The sequence below is a fragment of the Nothoprocta perdicaria genome, unplaced genomic scaffold (genome assembly GCF_003342845.1).
Source record: "Nothoprocta perdicaria isolate Ctin4 unplaced genomic scaffold, notPer1 scaffold_334, whole genome shotgun sequence".
NCBI lineage: Eukaryota > Metazoa > Chordata > Aves > Tinamiformes > Tinamidae > Nothoprocta > Nothoprocta perdicaria.
Window position 1 is genome coordinate 521,208 of NW_020455571.1, and position 20,658 is coordinate 541,865.

Below are 20,658 nucleotides of genomic sequence, written 5' to 3' on the forward strand. Positions count from 1 at the left end.
TCTTGCTGGTGAATTGAAGTGAAAATGTTTTTTGGCTGTATAAGTCATTCTGACTGGGCTTCAGGCTTCCTATCTGGTAAGCTGGTGGTCTTATGTCTTYGTTTTCTCTCCATTGCATATCTGGTTTATGCCTTTCCACAGAATGGTAGTTTTGATAGGTCTCCCTCTCACAGTTTTGTGCTTCCCTTCGGGAGCAGAGAGCCTCCCCTTTCATTACCCTTCCTGCAGCAGTACAGCTGGAGACTCTGCACTGGGGAAGTGCAGAACTATGAGAACTCTGCATCTAATCAGTGGGCACTGTTTGTCTGCCTGGGTATGAAATGTGAGAGTCTCCTGGGATTTATTATCACTCTGAGATTCAATAGTCATCAAGTTTGTAGTATGTCATTTGCCATCCACTGCAGCCAGGATGCTCTTTCTGGGGGCTGATTTAGTGTGTTGGAGAAGAATGATCTCCATRTGGCTGCATAGAGGATAGAATATAATTTTAAGTAGCATCTAGGCTAGATGTGAGGCCCAAGTCCTGCATTAACTAATAAGCTGAGGCTGCTCAGCTGGGTGAAGTGCTGTAGCTGTTTGCTGTGCAGCTTGCCTCCTGCATTCAGGCACAAATGGGGTTTGGAGGAGAGGACAGAAGGAGGAGGAAGAGATCTGTTGGCAGGTCAGTTTACAACCTTAGTGCCCACAGAGAAGGTACATGCAGGAAATTACACAGGAAGGAAAATACAGATCCTTCAAGAATGTGGGATGTGGAGGGGAGTTAGTGCAGAGCCTCTTGGAAGTCCTCAACCCTCATCTGCTTATTGTGTGGGGAGCACTGAAGATGTCAAGCAATGGTGAATTATCCAAGACTGAGGCCATGTGGAATAAGAACATAACTTGGAAAGACTGTAGTGTATGGAGAGACATCGAGGACCTCATTTATGTTAGAGAAAGGGCATCAAGCATCGCAATGTCACAGGTCCTGCAGGTCCAGCCTGTGGAGGGACGTGGCTGGTGTTGGTCCAGCTCCAGGAAGACACTGGSCTAGTTTTGACTAGGTTCTGGAAGAACTATAGTATCTGTGGAGAAGGAGATACTCCAGAGGCATGGGGCAGAGGTACCTCATGTCTTCTCATTGCTACTTCCCAGAAAGCAGAGCCAGGAGACTCTTGCAATAAGGCTGGCTGTGCAGATACAGGAATGCCAGATTCTGGCCTCACTACACTTTCATGCTCCCCTTTGTGCCAGAGAAGTCAGACTGGCTTTTTCAGACTTGCTCTGACTTATTTGTAGTGGGCTTATTTAAGAACATAAGACTTAAGAAATAAGTAGCTTTCTGCAGTGTTGTTGCTGTGCGTTTTTGTGGGACAGCCAGGAGAGAGGACTGCACAACTTCCCAGCTTCTGCTCTTACCCCGTTGGGAATGACACTCTTGTTCCTCCATGCAGCTCTTGACTGCATTGCTCACAAGGCTCTCTGGGAGTGCATTGAATATAATTTGTTCTTGTCAGTGGGTTCTTCTGCTCTTCAACTTACTCAAGGATATCAGCCCAAATAACATTATTATCTTTCCCAAACACTTCTGATCTTTAAATGGTTTATCTATTCAGTTATCTAATTATGAGTCATCTCGTAAGTTCAGTCTTTGAAGATTTATGCTCAAGTTGACTTAAGCAGTGTGTCTCAGTATGCAAGTCCCCGAGCTCCACAGGTTCAGGGCATGTCACAGGGAACTGCAGCATCTGCCTCCAGTGTTTACCAGTCATGAGGGATGTTTATTTTCTGAAGTCACACGTGGACCTAAGTGGATTTCCAGGCAAAGCTGGGCTAAAACAGCACAGTCTCCTGCTCCCTGTTGTTACTGYGTAGGAACAAGCTCAAAGTGGCAATTGCCCTTCTCATTTTGCCTTATGGTTCATGACCTTTTTCCAAAGCTCCTCCAGCATTTTTACATCTTCTTTCCTTCTGCTCCACTTGCTTCCCATTCAGCCTTTGAGCTTCTATTTTGCCATCAGCACTGGGATCCTGGAGGATGATGCTGAGCTGGACRGGGACACATTGCTGCCGATGAAATCCCTCTGAGATTGTAGGCTGAGGTCCTGATGTCAGCTCCCTCATCTGTTGTGGTGGCTGCAGAAACTGTCTAGCCAGGAGTTCCTCACTGCTTGGGATGCAGGACGCCACATGCAGTTGTTTGTGCTCTCAGGCTCTCCAGTGAGAACACAATGGGGCCCATCCAGAACGATGGCTCAGAGCCCTCCTCCCATCCCCACACCACTAGAGTCATCACAGCAGAGCTCGTGTCTCTGCATGGGTCCTGTCCTTGGAGCGCTGGTCTTTTTCTCCACTTCCCACTTCTTTCCAGCATGTTCCTTTTGGGTAAGGGAGAAGTGGCCACCTGGGGCTACCCTAACTGCTCTGCTCTGCCTGGCCCTAGGAGCGACGAGGTGGTGGCCGTGGCCAGCATGAACTACGATCCCATCGTGTCCAAGGTGGCCGAGGTCCTGGCGGCTGGCAGGACCATCCGAAAGCGTGACGTAGAGTAAGTAGGCTTGTTGTGGGGAGCCAACAGTGGCACTGAGCGACTGGGCACTGAGCCCGGTTACTGTGTGCAGGGCAAGCCTCCTGTCCGCTAGTCCCCACTCCAAGCACTGTGTGCATCTCCCCTTCCTGCCCCCCTGCCTGCTCTGCTCAGTCCTCCATCCCACTTGCTGTCCCCTTCCCAGTTTGCTGGCCCTTGTATTTACACACGCAGTTTGCAAAGAGAAGGGGTCTTGAACACTGTCATGGAGATCCAGATCTCTTCTGTTCACTGCGCTCTGTGCAAGCCCCTACAGCTGCCCAGAGGCCTGTGCACGGTGACCTGTTCCATGCCAGAGGGCAGATGTGGTCTGCAGGTGTAAAAATCCTGGTACTGGTGCATAACAGTGAGCTCCTCTTGTTGCTACTTCATATGATGCTTTCTGGCTTGTGAAAACAAGTGATTGCAACAAAAAAACACACATTRACCTCCTTTCCCAAACAGGGATTGGCAGGAGCTCAGAGGCTAAACATTAACTCTAAACAGAGCTAATCATCCTTGATTTCTCCTGTTTTTTTTCCTGTTCAGCTTCCCTAGCAGCCCTTGTGCAGTGGGGCTGGAGTTGGCGTGCCCATCTTCAGGGCCTCTGTGCTGCTACAAGCACCAGTACCAAACAGGCTCCACATGGCAGTGCTAAAGAAAGTCCCATGGATGCATGAAACCCATAAGGGACATGCCCCTAGGATCCCCTATCTCCTAGGATAACATCAACTCCTGACTCAGTCCAGCATGGCCAAACACTTACAAAACAATGTATTAGGGACGGAAAATACTTAAAAAAAAAAAAAAAAAAAAAACCTCTCTTTTTAAGATGTCTCAAAGAAAAGAATGTATCTCTAGGTGCAGAAAATGTGTTGACCCTGGGGTGCTTATAACATCCTGGAAGGAGCCTTTTGCGTGGAAATAAGACTCGTGGGAGGAAGAATTTTCATATGTTAAAAATAGTTCTGTTTCACATTTGGAGGAAATCCACTTTTTAAAGACATCCCGTGAGAGACGCACTGCCAGGCCCAGGTAGCCGTAAGCCCGGCTCAGACCTGCGCGCAGCACCTGGGAGAGGCACCAGGGACATGAGGGCAACTCTTCTGCGTTTAGGAAGGGGAAGCACGGCCACCTAACCCTAACCTCCCTCTGTCCTCTCTTTCTCTCTTTCCTGCTGCACTGGCACCTCCTAGGCTGTTTGTTCGTCATGGCAAGTACGTTCTGGGTRCTTGGTGTTCTGGGTTCTGGGTGTATTGGTAGGAATGCAGGGATAGTCACCCTTCTTCCCCCAGCCCAGAGGCCTTTGGGCAGTGTCTCCCATTCCTGCATGGAAGCTGTGTGCTGGAGGGGTTGATTTAAGTTAATGAGTGCTATTGGAGCTCAGGTTTAAGTGGAATTCAGTGTCCACATATATGCTTTTTCCCATTTTAGTAACATGTTGGACACTAATGGAGTGGTGGTTGCTGAGCTGCTTTCCCTACCTGATCTTGGTTCTGCCCTGCACTGGATGCTGTGATGGTGGCAGATCCTAAAGCACCAAATAGCGTGGGTTAATCTCACTGTGAGGGAGCGGGGAAACACCTGACAGTCGTTCTGGTTTTGTCACTAGAACCGGAGATATGTCCTGGCTGACTGGAAAAGGCTCCTAGTGCAGGATGCAGCTGCTCTCTCCTGATGCTGCAGTCACCCCTGAGGACATGGGGCTCACCCCGCATCCCACGGCAAGATGCCGGTAATGCAGCTGGGCCATTGCCCTTCTCGGACTCGGATGAACCCAGTGGCTTTCACTGAGCAGTTACCTTCTAGCAATTCCTGTCTGCGTGCAAATAGCTGCTGACTCCTCCATCCCCGCGGCCGCCTCGGCTGCGGCTCTGCCTTTCGCATTCCTGTGGGAACACGAGAAAGCAGGACCGTAGAGACAACGGGCATCACCAGCTGCGGCCAGCATGTGTGAGGCATGGCTGGTGGGGTGCTGCTGTGACCTCTGCCAGCTGCGGGACACCAGGGGAGGAGGCGGGTACCTGCTTCCACGCTGTCCTGCCTGGGAAGCGCCTGGGATACCAGGCAGAGTAGATGTTCTGGGTGGCATGGTGAGAGCCTCTACCCCAAGCACATCTGTTGACCCCATAAACAGCACTAGTGCCTTTCATTGCTCCCCGTGTCCTGTCCATGCTCCCAAGCACATTATCTCCTTCTCAAAGTATGTCTTTCTTCCAGTACATCCCATCATACCTCATGCCAGCATGCTCTGGAATTCCTTCCCAAGATTTGTAGAGATTTTGCCAGATTTTTGAAGGGGTCCAATGGAAAAGGCTGCTATAGACTACTCATCTCACTTGCATTGTCTCCCAGTGCAGATGCCTCCCTGCCTAAGCCGAGGGCGCCTGCAGTTCATCGTGTGGTCTCTTCATGGCCCTGTGTCACCACCCCAGAGCCCTCTCCAGGGGCCTGATCACCCAGTCACACCATCTCCTGCTACATAAGCACATCAGCAATTGTCAGGCTTCCCAGTTCTCCCTGGCCCCTCATTTATGCTTGTGCAGTTCCAGCCTGAGTTTTGCTGCCTTTGACAACAGAGCAGCCCTGCAAGTGCCCATGGGTCTCGAGCATCATTGCAGAGGCAGTGGAGCCCAAGGAGGAGTGTTGTTAGGCAGGACTGCAGCTCATGGGGCTGGTGCCCGTCCTTCAAATCAGCCTCATAATTGCTGTCTTCCTAAAGGATTCCTGAATAATCAACCATGCTGCTGAAATGTTGCTCAAGAAAAAATAGCAGAATAGTGACTGGAGGAGGATTTCTGGCTGTCTTCTGTCATTTGTCATTTATTCTTCCTGTCATCTAGTGACAAATCCGCATTTCTCATGTCAGCTTTCCACGTCAGTGCTCTGCTGTCACGTTTTCTGTCCCATACTGGAAGAAAGGCCTTGCCCCTAGCCCAAAAGAGGGTCTGGCCAGTGCCAGGCCCTGTCCCTGCCAGCCACCGGGGCTGGGAGTAGTAGGAGAACCCCCTTGGACAGCACCCAGAAGTTTATTCCTTATCAGTTAATTTTTTACCCAGTGTAGGGCATCAGTGATACCTTTCAGCAAGGAGGTTTGTTGATGGACTGTGTGGGGTCTGTGCCTCTTCCATGAAGGGTGTCCATTTGTCTCCTCTCTCCAGCTCCTCCTTATTATTCCAAAATGCCACGATGTTGGCTTGGATAGCAGTGTCACCAGTTGTTTGTGATGCTTCCCGTTGGACTCTTCTGTTCCCTCCTCAAGGCTGTTCCCAGGCGGTGTGAGCAGAAGCGGTCAGAGGCAGGGATGGACGTGGGGCTCGCAGCGTGCTGAGCTGCCGGCAGCTCCCCGCGGGGCTCCTCCTCGGGGCACCCAGGACCTGTCCTGTGCACTGTGACCTTCAGTGAGTGCTGGGCCCACAGAGTCACAAACTTGGTTGTGGCCCCAAGATGCAGATGTACATGTCCCCGTCCCCTGCAGTACTAGTGTGGGCCCTCTGGCTTCTCTGGCCAGATATGAACCTAGGCCCATGCTCCAGTTAGCACGAAGACGACATTTTTTGGCCCAAAGAAAGCCCCCAAACATCATTTGAGTAATTCCTCCCTCTGACTTGTTATCACCAGCTTCCTTTACCATCATGCTGCTTAAATCCTTCTAAGACCCTTTTGTTTTTCTCTTTTTGCTTTTGGCCAGCCAACAGTATTTAATGTTATCCCAAACATCTCCAATTGCTGGCTTCCAGCCTTCCCAGAACTGTGCTCTGGTAGTGGCCTGCTCCATTTGCTCTTTATCTTTTTACAAGAGCTGAAGGCCGGTGATTTCTTCTTCTCTGTATTGCCTGCTGTAATTTGCTGCRTAATCTGTGACGAGCTGTTGTCTTCCATAGCCTATGCTGTTGGAAATAAGCGTTAGCCTCAGGTTAAACCTTTTTGAAGCACCTAACAGCTTCTTAGAGATCCTCCTGCCATCACCAAGTTCTTCTGCCATGTATTTGTGTTCTGAGTCCATCCCTGGCCTGTGACCGGACCCTCAAAAATGCTTCATTCTGGTCAAACAACCTTCCCCTGATATTTTGCCCCATTGTGTTCAGCTTTAGCCAGGATGCCCAGGTGCTTTCWAGGTTGCTCATCTCCCATAGATGCCCCCTCTGTTCACACACACACTTAGGTGGTGCCTGTAGGTCCTGAGCTTTCCAGCCCTGAGCTCTCCATCAGGTCCGTGTCGGCGCCACTCTGTTTGGTCCGTGCCTTGGCTTCCTCTCTGCACCTCAGCCTGTGAACGAGCTGGACCCATTTGGTCATGCCCACTGCGCTCCCCTGCTGCACTCTGCATGGGTTTCCTTCCTGTGCGTCCAAGAACCCTCCAAGATGTCTAGCCATGGCATTGCACTAAGCAAYATGTTTATTTATAGTGCCCCAAGCCGTTGTTAAAAATCGCTGCTTCTCAGGGGTGGTTTCCCAGACTTCACTCTTTGTCCACAAATGTCTGACCTTATTTTTGGTTTTGTTCCTAGCAAGTTGCTTGGGTGGGCGCTGCTTTTCAACGCATTGACGTTCACTGACCAGCAGACTCCAGAYAGGTGTTTTTTTGGTGCCTCTTCTGAGGTTTTGAGGTGGTTGGCCTTGCGGCTTGTTGTTCAATACCTTCTCTAATGCAATAGAGATTAATTCCTTGCCAATGCAATYTCTAGATGTTCCGTCCAGACTTTCCTAAATATAGACTAGAAGGACCTAGTGGACCTTTCTGTTATTCCATTATCCTTAATTAGCTCACCATCCTTCCATCCTTATCTAATAACAGAGCAATACTTAGAGCAAGCAGTACTTTTTCCATACCTGCTTAGATGTCCTGTGAAATTTGCTCAACATAGAGTTTATTTCTTTTTAATTTCTTTATTTTATTTGATTGTTAAGTAAAAACAGGAGAGATCCTGGTCTGATCTGAGCTCCATGGCCATGCTGTGGTGTCATCAGCACTGACCAGGCACAGGGAACCGTCTCAGAAATAGGCCACATACATAGGCTTAGATATGCCTTGAGCTAGAGGTGGTGTCTTTGTGCATAGAAGCCACTGGCGAACATCTCCTTATCATTAATTGAGCTAAAGGCTCTGTGAGCCCCTCCAACATCATGGCATCCTGTGGCAGTGAACTCCACAGCATCATTTTGGCTTTTATCAAAAAGAAGGCTTCTCTTTTTCTTGTCTTCTCATATCAGTTGACAATCCTAGGCCTTTATGGTCCGTGTTTAAAATAAATAGTCTTTCTCAGTATTTGCTGCAGAAGACCTAGACACAGAGTGCATCAGCAGCTGGTCTGTCTGGATGTCTTCTCTGAAGCAGAGTTGGTGCTTGAGGATGTTGAGGAGATGCTSATTGATTAGGACCAGCTGTGGCCACCAGAAGGATCCTTGCCTAGACTTCACTTCTAGCTAAATCATCTCCTTACGCACAGAGTCCTCTCCACCTTTACCTGCCTCAGGGGCAGCTGAGCCCCTACGGGGACAGCCCTGAGGATGCCACTTGGTGGGAGCAGTGGTGCTGAGCAGAGCTGCGTGGGACACCGGGGAGGTCCTGGARCAGGACTGGGCCTGGCAGCTGGGAAGCTCATGGTGAACAGCACCGGGGGTTGAAATGCTCTGCGTCTGGGAGCACTGAGACTTCCTGTTTCTGTCATTGTCACCTCAATGTCACTGCTAAAACAGTTGTCCACTGGAAACATGGATTCTGGAAAACAGCATCCCCTAGAACACAGCCGGCCTTGCCACATCGAGACGGACTTTCTGCCGAGCAGCCCGGAGGCTCTGCTGGCCGCCATGAACTCTAAGCTGTATGTCCCATGGGCAGCCAGGTCTCCAGGAGCGCCCTGAGGACCCGTGGGACGCCCTGGATCCCCCAGGAGCACCCTGAGGACCCGTGGGACGGTGGGCACCCTCCTGGCCCCGTGGTGGCCGCACGGCGAGTCCCTCCTGCCCTTCGGCAGCCACATGGTGGGTCCGAGCGGCCCTGGGCTGAGCCGCCCGGCTCATCCCACCCCTGCATGACCTTCCCCGCTTGCTCACCCCCAAGCAGCTTCTGYGGGAGGCAGCGGGGTGGAGAGGAGCCGGTTGGGCACGGGGCGGGCGGGCGCCGTCCCCTCCCCGGCGGCCCCACCGCCCCGTCAGGCATTTCTCAGTAAGCAATAATCACCCCCGATGGAGTGCAGGGCGTCGTGCGGTGGGAGAGGCTGCGAGGGGGACGCCGCGTGTCCCGCAGCTCCAGCGCGGCTCAGCGGCAGCTCCTGCCGTGGCAATAAAGGCCACTTCAACTAGGCAGCGCTGCCGTTTGTTCCCTGCTCTGTCCCTTGCCCAAACCCTGTATCTGGCTCTTTTCCTGCGGGAGGGGTGGGATCAGCCTGGATCCGGTGTGAAGGGCATCTCCGGTAGGGATGCTGAGCGAGTGAAGACCCGGCTACAAGGCAGGACAAGGTGTGATGCTGCCACCATAAGGCTCTGCGTGGAGAAGACAGGGAAGTGAATGTACGTTGCACCCCTAGAGCTGAACAGCCCGCTTGGGTCCATCAGTGCCAGCATTTGGGGGGGATCTGCAGAAATCCCCACATCCAAAACCCATGAGTTCACACAGAGAGCAACTTGGTGCCCAATGTGTCCCGTGGAKCCAGGGATGTTAGAAGAGAGGGACAGGGATTTTAGAAGAGAGGGTCAGCTCTGGGCAGCTTGGCCTGCCACAGTGGAACCAGCTGGCCCGAGAGGGGTGTCTCGGTTGGGCTCGGTGCCCCCCAAAGCAACCAGGTGTGCCCTGGCAGCAGGAGCTTGGTGTCCCCACCGAAGGCTTCCCKGTCCCTGTGTGTTCCTCCCCGCTCACAGCAGCCTTGTCCCCCTGTAGCCAATGCCCAGGTGGCCCCAGGCATTAGCCCGTGTTGTCATTTACTTAATCGCCTTCTGGCTAATCCTATCGGCCGGGCTGGCAGTGAGCAGAGCTCGGCGCTGCCCATGGCTGCGCACACTCCTCTGCCCCGCCACATCCGCTGGGGCTTGACCACCCTCAGCAGCTCCCTGTTCATCAGCAACAAGACCCAGGACAGCAGGGCTGCCCACAGCTGCCACCCAGGTATGGTGCTGCAGGAAGGTTTGGGGGTACTTGGTGTGGCCACCGGGCTGCCCTGTGGCCAGGGCTCCTCCAGAGCTCACCAGGGACATCTCCGTGTCCCGCTGCAAGCTGCGAGGTGTCCCTGGRGAGAAGGGGGCCTTGGGCGGGCTGACCCTCCGCCTTGGCCCTGCGTAGCGCGTGAGGTGCTGGCCAGCCTGCCCCTGCAGATGATGCTCTACTTCAACGCCTTCTACTTCCCGCTGTGGTGCGTGGCAGAGGGGACGATGCTGCTGCAGAAGGTACCGGGATGTGGGGCTCGCGTGGAGGCCGGGCAGGAGCAGCCTCCTTGCCCGCCCTCGCCCGCGGTGCAGGGGCTGCACCAAGGGAGGGCGGCAGGCCGGGGGGCATCTCCAAAAGTACCAGGTCCCCCCAACCCACCCTTACCCTCGTGAGCAGAGTAGCCCATTTGCAGCGGGCAGGAGGCTCTCCTGGGCGCGGGGCGGAGCGGGGCCCCGCAGTGCCCCGGCACCGCGCGGCCACGGGCTCCCTGCCGCAGTACGGCCTGCTGCCCCGCTACTACCAGCTGCTGCTGCTCGCCGCCTTCCTCATCCTCTCGCTGGGCGAAGGCCTCCGCCTCTTCCTCGGCTACGTAGGGAACCTGCAGGAGAAGGTAGGAGGCGTCTCCGCGCGGTGGGAGATGGGCTGTACAGGGCGGGCTGTGCTGCGCGGTGGGTGTCCCCTGTGCCTGGGCTTGCACTATTGTCACCKCCAGTGCCTCCTTGGGACCTGCCTGGAGCTCTCCAAGCAGGAACAGGGTGTTGCAGGACACTCCACTGCATAAGCCAGTATCTGTGGACGGTTTCCCAGAAAAGCCTCCCCTGGCCCCAAGGCAGGGGGCTCAACCCTACACGAGCGGGAGCAGGGCTTGGCCACCCTGCTGAAGCCTCTGCCCGGCCCATGTCCCATCCTCCGGACAGGGCTCCGCACCCGCCTCGTGCTTCCATTTCCTGAGCCRGCATCCCTGGTGTGGTGCCCAAGAGAGGACATTTTGGTCCCACCTTGTGCTTCCGCAGGTGCCTGAGCTCGCTGGCTTCCTCCTCCTCTCGGTCCTCATCCACCTCCCCCTCCTGCTTTTCCTGCTCACGGACAACAACATCATCCGGCTGCCCCTGGAGATGGCCGTGCACATCCCRTACCTGGCATTCCTGGTCTCTGAGATCCCGGCAGCCTTCCTTGCGCTGAGGACAATGACCAAGCAGCTGGTGATAGAGTTCCACCTGCAGCAGTTCATGGATGGGGACAGGCCACAACAGCCGAGGCAGAAAGGGGCAGGAAACCAAGGGCAGATGATGCTCTCGGAACAGCCCTTCAATAGGACAGGGCAGAATCGCCTTACTGAGAGACCTCCCAAGAGCTAGGAGCATTAAACAGTGCTGAGATCTCTGGTACATCTCCATGTTCTGTCTCTCGCAGCAGGGCAGCTCTAGGGCCTGTGGGTTTCCCTGCACACAGGCTAAAACCCAAGTGCGAGCGGTGACCTGGCCTGTCCCTGTGCTGTACCCCGGGGTGCTCATCTGGGGCCGGCTGCTGCCCGTGGGGCAGACGTGCCTGGGTGCCCAGTGTGCAGGGGCAGCCACAGCTGCTGCTGTGGAAGAGCCAACGGGTACAAGGTGTTGGGGGGCTCTGCGGTGCTCAAGGTCTCCTGGGGACTGTGCTTGTCCTTGGTGAATGGGGATCCTGCAGGATGCAGGAACCAAGCCAGGGTAGGAGCCACTGGGCTGCCCTCTGCATGCCAGGACCATGCAAGGTGGTTGCCCARGGCCACCACCTTAAGTCCAGCTCTCAAACCCCGAGCAGAGGATCAGACATGGGGGCTGGGCAGCCATTGCTTCAACACCTGTAGTGTTACAAGCAAAAGCAAGGGGTGTAAGTGCTATTGAAAGAAAAATGGCCAGACACCCATCTGGAGAAAGGCAAACCTACTGCGAGGTGGCACTGGGTGGGCGACCACACAGCCAGCAAGACTGGCTGCACTAACCACTCCAACTCATGCACCCCAGCACTTGCGACACCACAGGGGACCTTGTCCTGCACGCTGGGGAGAAGGGAATGCTTTGGATTGTCCCAAGGATGTTCCAGTGCCCAGGAAGCTCCCCCGTAGTTCATATGAAGCTCTGCAAAGTGCTATCCCACCTGGAAGCTGTGGGAAGCTGTCATGGTTACAAGTGGTTTTGCCCAGCCCAGGCCCTGTAGGGATGGGAGCAGCAGGATGGGTCAATATGGGATGGACACCTCAGTGCCTTCTGGACTCGTGGTAGTGGGTGCCCTTCCTGTACCAGGCTAGGCAAAGGACATGAAGTCCCAAAGAACGAGCAGTGCCACAAACCTTAGGATGGCCCCGCGAAGGGGTAGAGACAAAGCAGAGCTCCCTCCCACTTTCTGAACAGCTGTATTTCATTCTGTCACTCTTTTGCACGTGAAATCAAGCCTCCAGGACAAACCAGAGGGCGAAGCAGCGCAAAGCGCTTTGTGTTTGAGCAGAGACCAGGCACGTCGCAAGCAAGCTCTGCGGGACGGCCGCGCTGGGGCCCGGGCTGGTCTGTGCGGGGAGCTGCAGAGCTCTGCGCTGTGCTAGGGGCTGGCAGGACGGGCTCGCAGTTGCCTTTGTGCTCCTTTGGCCAAGACCCTCTGTTGATGCAGGTGCTTCTCCAGACAGGGCAGATCTCAGCGCTTGCAGCCTCCAGCTGCAGCTCAGGTTGCTTCCATCACATCTACCTCCATGGAACAGTGTTTATTGCTGAAAACCCAGCATGCTTCAGCCAACCCATCATGGCTCTGCTGTGGCCTCTGCCTTATCTTTTGGGGGTTTTACCTGCAAAATGAACAGGGTCATTGGTTAGTCTGTTTAGCATACTAGAGACTTGGTCAGAGAGGAATCTTGGTCAGACGGTCCGTGATGACCAGGCAATATTTGCACGGTGTGGTAAAGTGTGCTCAGCCCTGCTCAGTCCCAGTAATCCTGCTCTTACATACACTGCATACATCCACATAYATAATCCTGCTCAACATACACTGCTCTGACTATGACCCCTGGGCTGGGCAGTGCTCAAACTAACATCACACATCCCAGCAAAACATGAGGCTGATCTAGAATAGGAACTCCAGAATATGAATACACCATCTAAAACAGCTGCTCTTTTTTGACCCAGGGTCTGGTCAGATTATGGTCAGTCCTAAGAATGAATTTTATTGTGAAGCTGGTACAGGTAAGAAAGTTTTAAAATAGTGAGTTTTCCTGTGCGGGAGACTCCGGGAAGCCTCATTCCTTTTCAGCTTCAGCTCAATGGGCTATGTCCCTTTGAGCTCCCTGTTGTTGTTTAAAGGAAAACTGAGATCATGCAGCTTTTCCCTCAAACTGGACCACATCCAGGTCACTCTCTTCCACTCATTTGTGGACTAAACTTATGAGAGCTTAATTTCCATGTCAGGTTGAGTGAAGTTGGTCAAAGAGTCCAAGATGTTAGAGGGAGGAGATGCACTCTGCTTGGGTCTCTGCAGATGAGAGATTTTGGGAAGTGAGTTTTAAACAAACAGCAGAATAACCAGATCGCCTCACAGCCCTCCCCTCCAGCTCTCTACACTGGCCCTGCAGCCTGTCCTTACCTCCTCAAACTTCTCTTTCCAATACAAGTCAGCCTTTGAATCCAGGTAAAGCAGAACCAGATCACACACCACTGTCACCTGGAGAGGGACAAATGAAGCACAGCAGTGAGAAGTGGGCTCAGGCAGTGGCGAGACGTGGTACATGAGAGCCAGGGCCTCAGCCCACAGCACCCAGCCCACCTGGGCGAGTCCACTCCATCCTGGAGCCAAACTCCACCGTCTGGTGAGTGCTAAGGGGGAGCTTTCTACTCTTTCTCGCTCTCCAGGCAGTCCCATTGGGACCTCTCAGGCCCAAGTGTAGCACGAGATGTTAATGTGAACATCTGAGCTGCTGGGTAAGGACCAAGGGTGCAGGCTGGTGTCGTGCAGTGTCATTGTCACAGCCACACAAGCCAGGGGGGTGAGCAGTTATCTGGGATGCCACGTCTGTTTGTCTCATTTGAAGCAGAACAGACAGCAGCACCCTGACAGTGCTCACCTACCTCCCCTGACTATGCAGCAAACGTGGCACCCACAGGGTGACAAAGACACGTGGCCTGGGTGACACGTTCTGACCCTGACAGTTCTCCAGATCCTTGCACTGGTGTCTAGTTACTGGCAGTAACTAGTGTCACTCCTGCTGATGTTCACAAACAGGAGCTACCGCTCTTGCCAGTCCCCAGCAGGCACTAGGTAGGCAGCAAGTCCCAGCCCATGGATCAGAGGCAAAGGGCACGTGTGGTACTCACGGCTCCCAGGAGCGCGAGGCTGGTGCCGAGGCTCACGGCAAGAGGAACGATGCCAAATTTCCCAGCCTGTTGGAAAACAGTGGGGGAAAAGGAAAGAGTGAGCAGCTACCACTAGTGAGACGGTCAAGACAGAAAGCCCAGCTTGCTTGGAGTCTGCTGTCATGGGCAAAAGTGAAGTGCTGGATGGAACAAGGGTCATTTCCCCATGCTCAGTTTTAGGTAGTTGGCTGCTATCATGTTCAAAGAGGGCAATCAGGCAGCTCAAGCTCAGTGGCAGATGAGCCACTTCCTACTACAGGCATGGCTAAARATTCCATCCCACCTCAAAGCTCCAAACAACTCCATGGAACTGCATCCTGCACAACAGCAAACACACCTTTCTGTTGTGATGTGCCTTCCTCACTGCCCAAATGAGTCTGGTGGAAAGAGAAGGGTCTTTTGGTGCTACTTTCTTCTGCTCTAGGCCTGTCCTATTCTCAGCACCCAGAAGTGTGCACGCAGTCCTGCTTTTCAAGCTTATCTCTCTTCAGGTGAAAAGATCAATTACGGAAAGCCCAGCTAGTCCTCTGGTGCAGGTCCCATCTGGCACAGTATTTAGTTTGCCGGTGATGCTGCACATAGCATGTGCCATGATTATGCCTGTGCCTTCCTCCCCAGAGATGCAATTAATGAAGAAGGGATTCATTGTTCAAGTTCAGAAAAGTTAGGTTTGCTCTTCAGTATGTTCCCAGCCAACACTGGTCGCTCAGAGGTGCCCTAAGCCCCTCTGACCAGACTAGCTCGCCTTACTTGCAGGGTCTAATGTCTCACAGTGCCTGACCATGTCAGATGTTCCACAGCCATGGGAAACCTCATTGCTCAGGCCATTGCCAAGAACTTCCATTTCAGATGGGACAGACTATTTCTTCCTGCTCTCTGTGRTGCCCCAATCTGCCCTGAGGAAAGTAAAACTCTGGAAAGAGGTGAGGAGTTTCTCAAGGTAAGGGGRAAAAAATGCCTGAAGGAGGCAAAGGAGCCTCAAGAGACAGTRCAGCAGTGAGGAGCAAGTTCTGAAGACAAGGGAGATATAGGACTGTGCATTTGGGGACCTAACGGGGCACAGTACCTGGCCATGCACAGAGATGTCAAAGCGGATTCCATAGAGCTTCAGCAGGCTCCGGTAGTGCCTTTTTTGGTGATCCCAGTAGTAGGTGGCAGTTCTAAGGGAGACACAAAGGACAAGGTTCAAAAGGATGCTGCAGCTCTGTGCAAGCAGGGTGCAGGATGGGGCTTTGGGAGCTGGCAGCCTGGGAACCTGGTGCCTGTGGACACCAGGTGCCCGTGCACACTTTGCTTCCTCCAGCACGCAGGGACAAGGACGGCGCACRTGCTGGGCACCAGCAGCAGGGCCTCTGCTCCTTGCACAGCATCATCTTCCTTTTAGGAAAACCGAGATCTCAAATGATCTCTGGGCGAGCGCCTCTTCCAGGGAYCTCTGTGGCTGCTATCGCAGCAAGGCTGGTGCCGCACCTGAAATTGTAGTTCCTGTCCTGCAGGTTGAAGGAGTACTGAGGCTGGCACTGGGCAGCAGGGTGATCCAGGTCACAGTCCCACTTGATGTCAACTCCAATGCACCCACCCTGCCGCACATCAACACACATTTTATTCAAAGGGAAGCAATGGACTGGAGTTTTGTTAGGTTCTTTACTGTTCAAGCACTCACAGCCACTGACGTGGATAAAATGGGTTATTCCCTTAGTATTTCAGGGGACAAACCCACCCTGTCCCTGCCATGCCCTAGGGGAAGTTGCAGAGACCTCCGTATTTCCAAAGGAAAAGAAAATACCAGCAACGCCAGATTCCCAAAGGTCTCTCCAGCTGCCTCCACCATGTCACGGACGCGGAAGACTGGGCAGGATGGGCTGATAAGTGGATCATACCTGCAGCTCTTGAAATAGGTGGAATCATTGGTTTGCAGAGTGTTGTCCCTGAAACAAGAGACAGCGAGTATGTCACAAGAACTGGGGAATGTGGGAGGTCACGGGACGCTGCTGCACGACCCAAAAGGACAACCTCCCGCTGCTCCCACCATCCCAAAGCAGCGGGACCACTATTGCTCCTGCTGAGAAACGGCACTCGTTGCCTCTCCCGATGTCCCTGTAGAGTGGGACCACGTGGGGTGCAGAACACACAGGTCTGTCTCAAGGTCTGGCCAACTTCTTCTAGAACTGGGTGTATCAGAGCTTGGTCTATCCCTTCTTTTCCAGTCTCCTTTGTCCTCGGACACCCATCAGCCCAAGGACATTCATTTAATACAAGTGTCTTCTGGTTCCCAGATTGCAGGAGGATGGAGGGAATTTGGCCCAGAAAGAAACACAGATGGAGTCATCACCCTTTTGAACACCTACCAGCACAGCCTGCCATGCTCCCTTCTCTCCCAATTCTTCTCCATTTGGCTTTCATCTTTTTTCCTCCCTGCATCTCCTTCCCACAGCATCAGTGACTGCTGTGAGACATGACCCAGCTCTAGAGTTCCTGCTCAAGGGGAGTTGAGGCCCTCCTGGCAGAGGAAAGCAGCTCAGTTAGCATGACTCAAGCCACGAGTTTATAGTACTCGAGACAGGTGGAAACAACAATCTCTCTCTGGGCCTTTCAAAGTCCCAACACTTTATCACTACAGACACAGTCAGAGAGACCATGTTCTCCCTGAATGCATCACTGAAATCTTAACTGAAAGCCAAGACTCTCCTCGATGGGATCCTGATGCTTGGACATCCAGGCTTCTCAGCATCTAAGCAGACAAGCTCAGCACAGACACTGGGCGAGGTTGCATGCACAGTTCCAGTAGGAGGAGCTTCATACTTACTTGGAGAAGTTAAATTTGGTGAAGTGCACAGTGTTTTTTATAAAAAGGGTAAAATTCTCCGCCTCAGCCAGAAGAGGTTTCCTAGAAAACAATCACTGATGAACTCACATATTTGTACAATGGCCAAGGTATAGCCCATTTYCCTGCCCTGCAATCTTCTCCATGACTCCAAGTCTTAAACTACTGCRGTTAACTATGAGAAATGCTCTTGCCTGAAGTTCTCTGGGCCTAACTGATCAGCAGGTCAAAGTCAAAGATCCCTGCTRGCCAGCAGAACCAGGACACTGCTTGCACAAAGAGAACCAGCAACCTCAGAGCCTCTTCAGACGCTGCTGTCCTCCGACCCTGGACAATACCTGGGCAGGGTGCCATTCTCCACAGGACACCAGCTGTAGATCTCACAGGTGGAATGGGTGGTGTTGTACTTCACACATTTCCCAGTCTTTATCCCTGGACAAAAAAAAGACAATGAAAAGACGATCTCACTTACAGCTTTTAACTTCTCAGTGTCTTCTCTATAGCTTCCCTCCTGGGATAATGCCCTGGCCATGGTCCTGCTTGCTGCTCTGACCTTCCCAGGAAACACAAGCACCATCCTCGCTGTTTTCCCCTCCCCAAAACTCCTCCAGGAAGCCCTCCCCAAGGCCGAACAACAGAGGCTGATTTACTAAATCCAGAAGCTGCTTGTGGCTATGGTCTCTCAGCAGCTCAGCACCTCTTTGTCCAGCACAGCAGCTTCTGCTGCTGAAGCCACCTGCTCCCCRGTTAGACATGTAACAAGCTGGAGAGTCTGGCATACCAAGCTTTGGCAACTGACCTTCTAAAGCTCCTCCTTTCTTATATTAATCACTGTGAAATAAATCATGTTTTATTAAAAAAGGAAACCCTGCCAATTGCAAAKAATATTGGTTTGGATTTGAGCAATCAACATGAAAAACAACCAGCCTCTTTATTTGCTGCCGACAGGAGCTTTTGCCACTAGTACCAACTTTCCCTGCAGTGATAGGTTGCTTTAAGTTTTTAGCCAAGAGCAACCTCTGCAGAGCCCTTCAATGCACACTTACAAATATGCTGAATTCTGCCAGTTTAGGCATCTCCATGCATCTGTTTGTTAGCAAGCATGGGCACACAAAATTATTATTTTTTTTTTTATTTTAGCAAAACATCCAGTACCGTTGCCACGAACCACTGGGTTTCCCATGGGACAGTCTGCATCTTCTCTGCAAATCCCATCTAGAACAGAGGGGCTCTAGTAGAGAGCAGTGAGAAAGCAAGAGGGAGAGAGGGTGAGGAGGAGAGCGCGAGGGCGAGGAGGAGAGCGCAAGGGCAGCGCTGTTACTTGRCGGCACCACACCTTCGAGGTCATTAACCCACATTTCTGCGTTGCTGCTCCCATCTGCACGGCGCAGCCACTTACTGCAGGCATCCGTCACATCCAAAGCAGCATCCTGGGCGCAGTGCGGGCAGTGGAGGGAGGCACCCACATGGGGCAGGGCCTTCCACACATCCCCACTCCTCCTGGCGCAYGAAGCCCCAGGGCTGCCTCAGAACGACCCTTTTAGCTGGAACCRGCAAAAGTCACGGCTTGGGCTCTGGAGGACCCTCATGCAGGGCCCAGCAAACCTTGTAAAGCCCCAAACCCACCCTGGCAAAAGGCTGAAAAGGCACTAAGCAGAGCGCAACACAAGCCAGAAAGGGGAAATTAAAAACTTCACCCTCATGCTGCGGGCCACACGTAGCTTGCAGGACCCACGGCAGGGCTGTAAGAAGCACTGATTCATGAGAGGATTTCCTCTTCCTGCATCATATCCACGGGTCAAGGAGGCAGCCTACCCAAGGACCCAGAAAGCAGATATTGGCAGATGAGTGGGGCAGTCCCTTCCCAAGGGGGAAGGACAAGAAACATGCCGAGTGACAGTGCTGCTTCTCAGACACTGACACCTCCGGGTGCTCAGGGCTCTCTCAGCTCTGCCATAGACCTATGCTCAAGGCAGACATCAGCTGCTAAATCAACCCGCCCTGGGTTATGCTCAGTCCAGAGCCACTACCCTCTAAGTCCCCTTTGGTCTTGCAGTCAGACAGTGCCAACTGCAGCATCACCCAGGAGCATTTATGCAGCCAAATGCTTATGGATGAACTGCAGCTTTTTGTGTAACTTGCCCTAGACCCAGCCAAGATTTATCAGAAGATAAATCAGAAGATAAATATCAGATAAATTAGAAGATAATCAGAAAATACCAGCAGAACACGCTGCTAATTGTGAACATCAAAGCTTTCTGCCGCTGCTAAACCTCCAAACCTTTCCAAACTCTGATTTCAGCCAGTGCCTCGGAACCAGGAACTGCGCAGCTACTGGGGAGCGGTGCTGAGCAAAGCCCCGGGACGTGCGAGAGCGCTGCAATGAGATGGAAATACTCCGATTTCTCTATCTTCTTAGCTTGCCCTAAAGGAAAAACAAACATCCAGAGAAGCCAGGGACAGCCTGGGTCACAGCCCTGAAATGCYTCATGGGGCATTTTCTTTCTGCTGGGAATGTTTCTGCCAGTACCAGTGGTTTAGGAATTCTGAGTGCTTCAGGAAGGAGCATTCGTATCATTTCCTCAGAGCTGAAAATCCTCCCCCTCTTCCACAAGCTGCAGCCTGTGCGTCRGGAGCAGCCGAGCCTGGGAAGCTGCAGCAGAACAGCAAGCTCAGAGGCAGCATCACGCCGGGCACGCTGAAAGCCCCAGGGACCATTAGGACACGCAGTGCTCAGCTCAGCCATCAGGGGMCAATATTGGTTTGGCTTAAAACCCATTTATTTTTGTTTGCTAAGCAGTGCTCAGTCCGCAGGAGATCAGTCAAGCTGCTGGCTGGAATTCAGCCTCGGTTGGAAGATCTCTCTCAGAAAACATATACCACTAAGCGTCTGCTGACTTAGTGGTACAAGCTGCCTATACATCGTGCTCCCTTTCTCCTAAAAGGAGATGCTAAGATGGTGAGTCCTGCATTAGGGAGATATAAAGGGAAGAGGACACAGACGGCCATGGAGCATGAGCAAAACTGGGTGTGTGGAAAAGCAACGGGAAAAATTTGCAAAATAGAGGAAAGAGAATGGTACAGTAAGTTCAGAGACCACAGATAGTATATAGATAGTATATAGACAGATAGTATATAGTAAACAGAAAGGCAATAGCAGGTGCTGAGGAGACAGGAGTGCTGATGGCTCCAAGGCCACAACACGCTGTAACAACAGGGCAATACAGCTCAAACTCTCCTGAGCTGCCTTTAACCCCAAAGAGCAGAAAAACAGCAGAGATCATGCACTTYTATCACCCCTCAAGAACCCCAGAGACCTCAGGAGGACCCAATAGCTCGTGCCCCTTGTCCTTCAGGCTACCACAGGCAAGTGGCTGGTCTACCTGGACGCATATRCCTTGCACATGGAGCAATGACAATGAGGGAAAACCATTTTTTTTTTTTTAATAAGATTTTCTCCTCCCTTCTATCTGGTCTTGCACCAAGTTTTCTTGCACAGTTGCTGCTCTGCTACAAAAATAGACACATTAGTATGCCTTAAAAATGTAATCCCATCACAACACCGAGCTCACAAACAGCACAGCACTATTTACCTCCGGACAGGTACCTTGGGCTTGCTTCGTTGTACTAATGAAGTTGGTCACCAGAAAAAACGTGTTTTCTCCCTAAGAGGCAGAAAGAAAAACAAACCACAACAGAACAGTTCAGCGTTTAATTTACACTGTATTTTTTTCTCCCAGGAGGAGAACAAACCCACCTTCAATCCCAATCTGCATTT

The 20,658-nt window shown here is 52.5% G+C and overlaps 3 protein-coding genes across 4 annotated transcripts in view; 2 read left to right on the forward strand and 1 right to left on the reverse strand.

The window, feature by feature from the left end:
* Window positions 1-7,928, forward strand: part of AIFM3 (apoptosis inducing factor, mitochondria associated 3) — a 45,191-nt gene extending 37,263 nt beyond the window's left edge. Inside the window, exons 18-20 of one of the 2 annotated variants that reach the window (XM_026043672.1) lie at window positions 2,420-2,524; window positions 3,739-3,759; window positions 4,155-7,928. In XM_026043672.1, coding sequence (XP_025899457.1) covers window positions 2,420-2,524; window positions 3,739-3,759; window positions 4,155-4,194 — 166 coding nt within the window. In that variant the 3' untranslated portion in view covers window positions 4,195-7,928. The remainder of the gene's footprint in view (window positions 1-2,419; window positions 2,525-3,738; window positions 3,760-4,154) is intronic. The other variant, XM_026043673.1, reaches the window with a different exon arrangement.
* Window positions 7,929-8,257: 329 nt separating this feature from the next.
* On the forward strand, window positions 8,258-11,062 carry LOC112951042 (transmembrane protein 17B-like). Its single transcript, XM_026043665.1, has 5 exons — window positions 8,258-8,367; window positions 9,508-9,647; window positions 9,822-9,925; window positions 10,183-10,296; window positions 10,700-11,062. The coding sequence occupies exons 1-5, from the start codon at window positions 8,258-8,260 to the stop codon at window positions 11,042-11,044; spliced, it is 813 nt and encodes a 270-aa protein (XP_025899450.1). The 3' UTR covers window positions 11,045-11,062.
* A 1,989-nt stretch (window positions 11,063-13,051) lies between these two features.
* The window catches only part of P2RX6 (purinergic receptor P2X 6), an 8,646-nt gene continuing 1,039 nt past the window's right edge, over window positions 13,052-20,658 (reverse strand). Inside the window, exons 2-12 of the mRNA XM_026043666.1 lie at window positions 20,638-20,650; window positions 20,474-20,545; window positions 18,036-18,111; window positions 17,219-17,312; window positions 16,863-16,943; window positions 15,843-15,984; window positions 15,527-15,636; window positions 15,123-15,216; window positions 14,018-14,083; window positions 13,290-13,367; window positions 13,052-13,178 (exon numbers count right to left, since the gene is read on the reverse strand). Of these exons, the coding sequence (XP_025899451.1) occupies window positions 13,089-13,178; window positions 13,290-13,367; window positions 14,018-14,083; window positions 15,123-15,216; window positions 15,527-15,636; window positions 15,843-15,984; window positions 16,863-16,943; window positions 17,219-17,312; window positions 18,036-18,111; window positions 20,474-20,545; window positions 20,638-20,650 (916 nt within the window). The 3' untranslated portion in view covers window positions 13,052-13,088. The remainder of the gene's footprint in view (window positions 13,179-13,289; window positions 13,368-14,017; window positions 14,084-15,122; window positions 15,217-15,526; window positions 15,637-15,842; window positions 15,985-16,862; window positions 16,944-17,218; window positions 17,313-18,035; window positions 18,112-20,473; window positions 20,546-20,637; window positions 20,651-20,658) is intronic.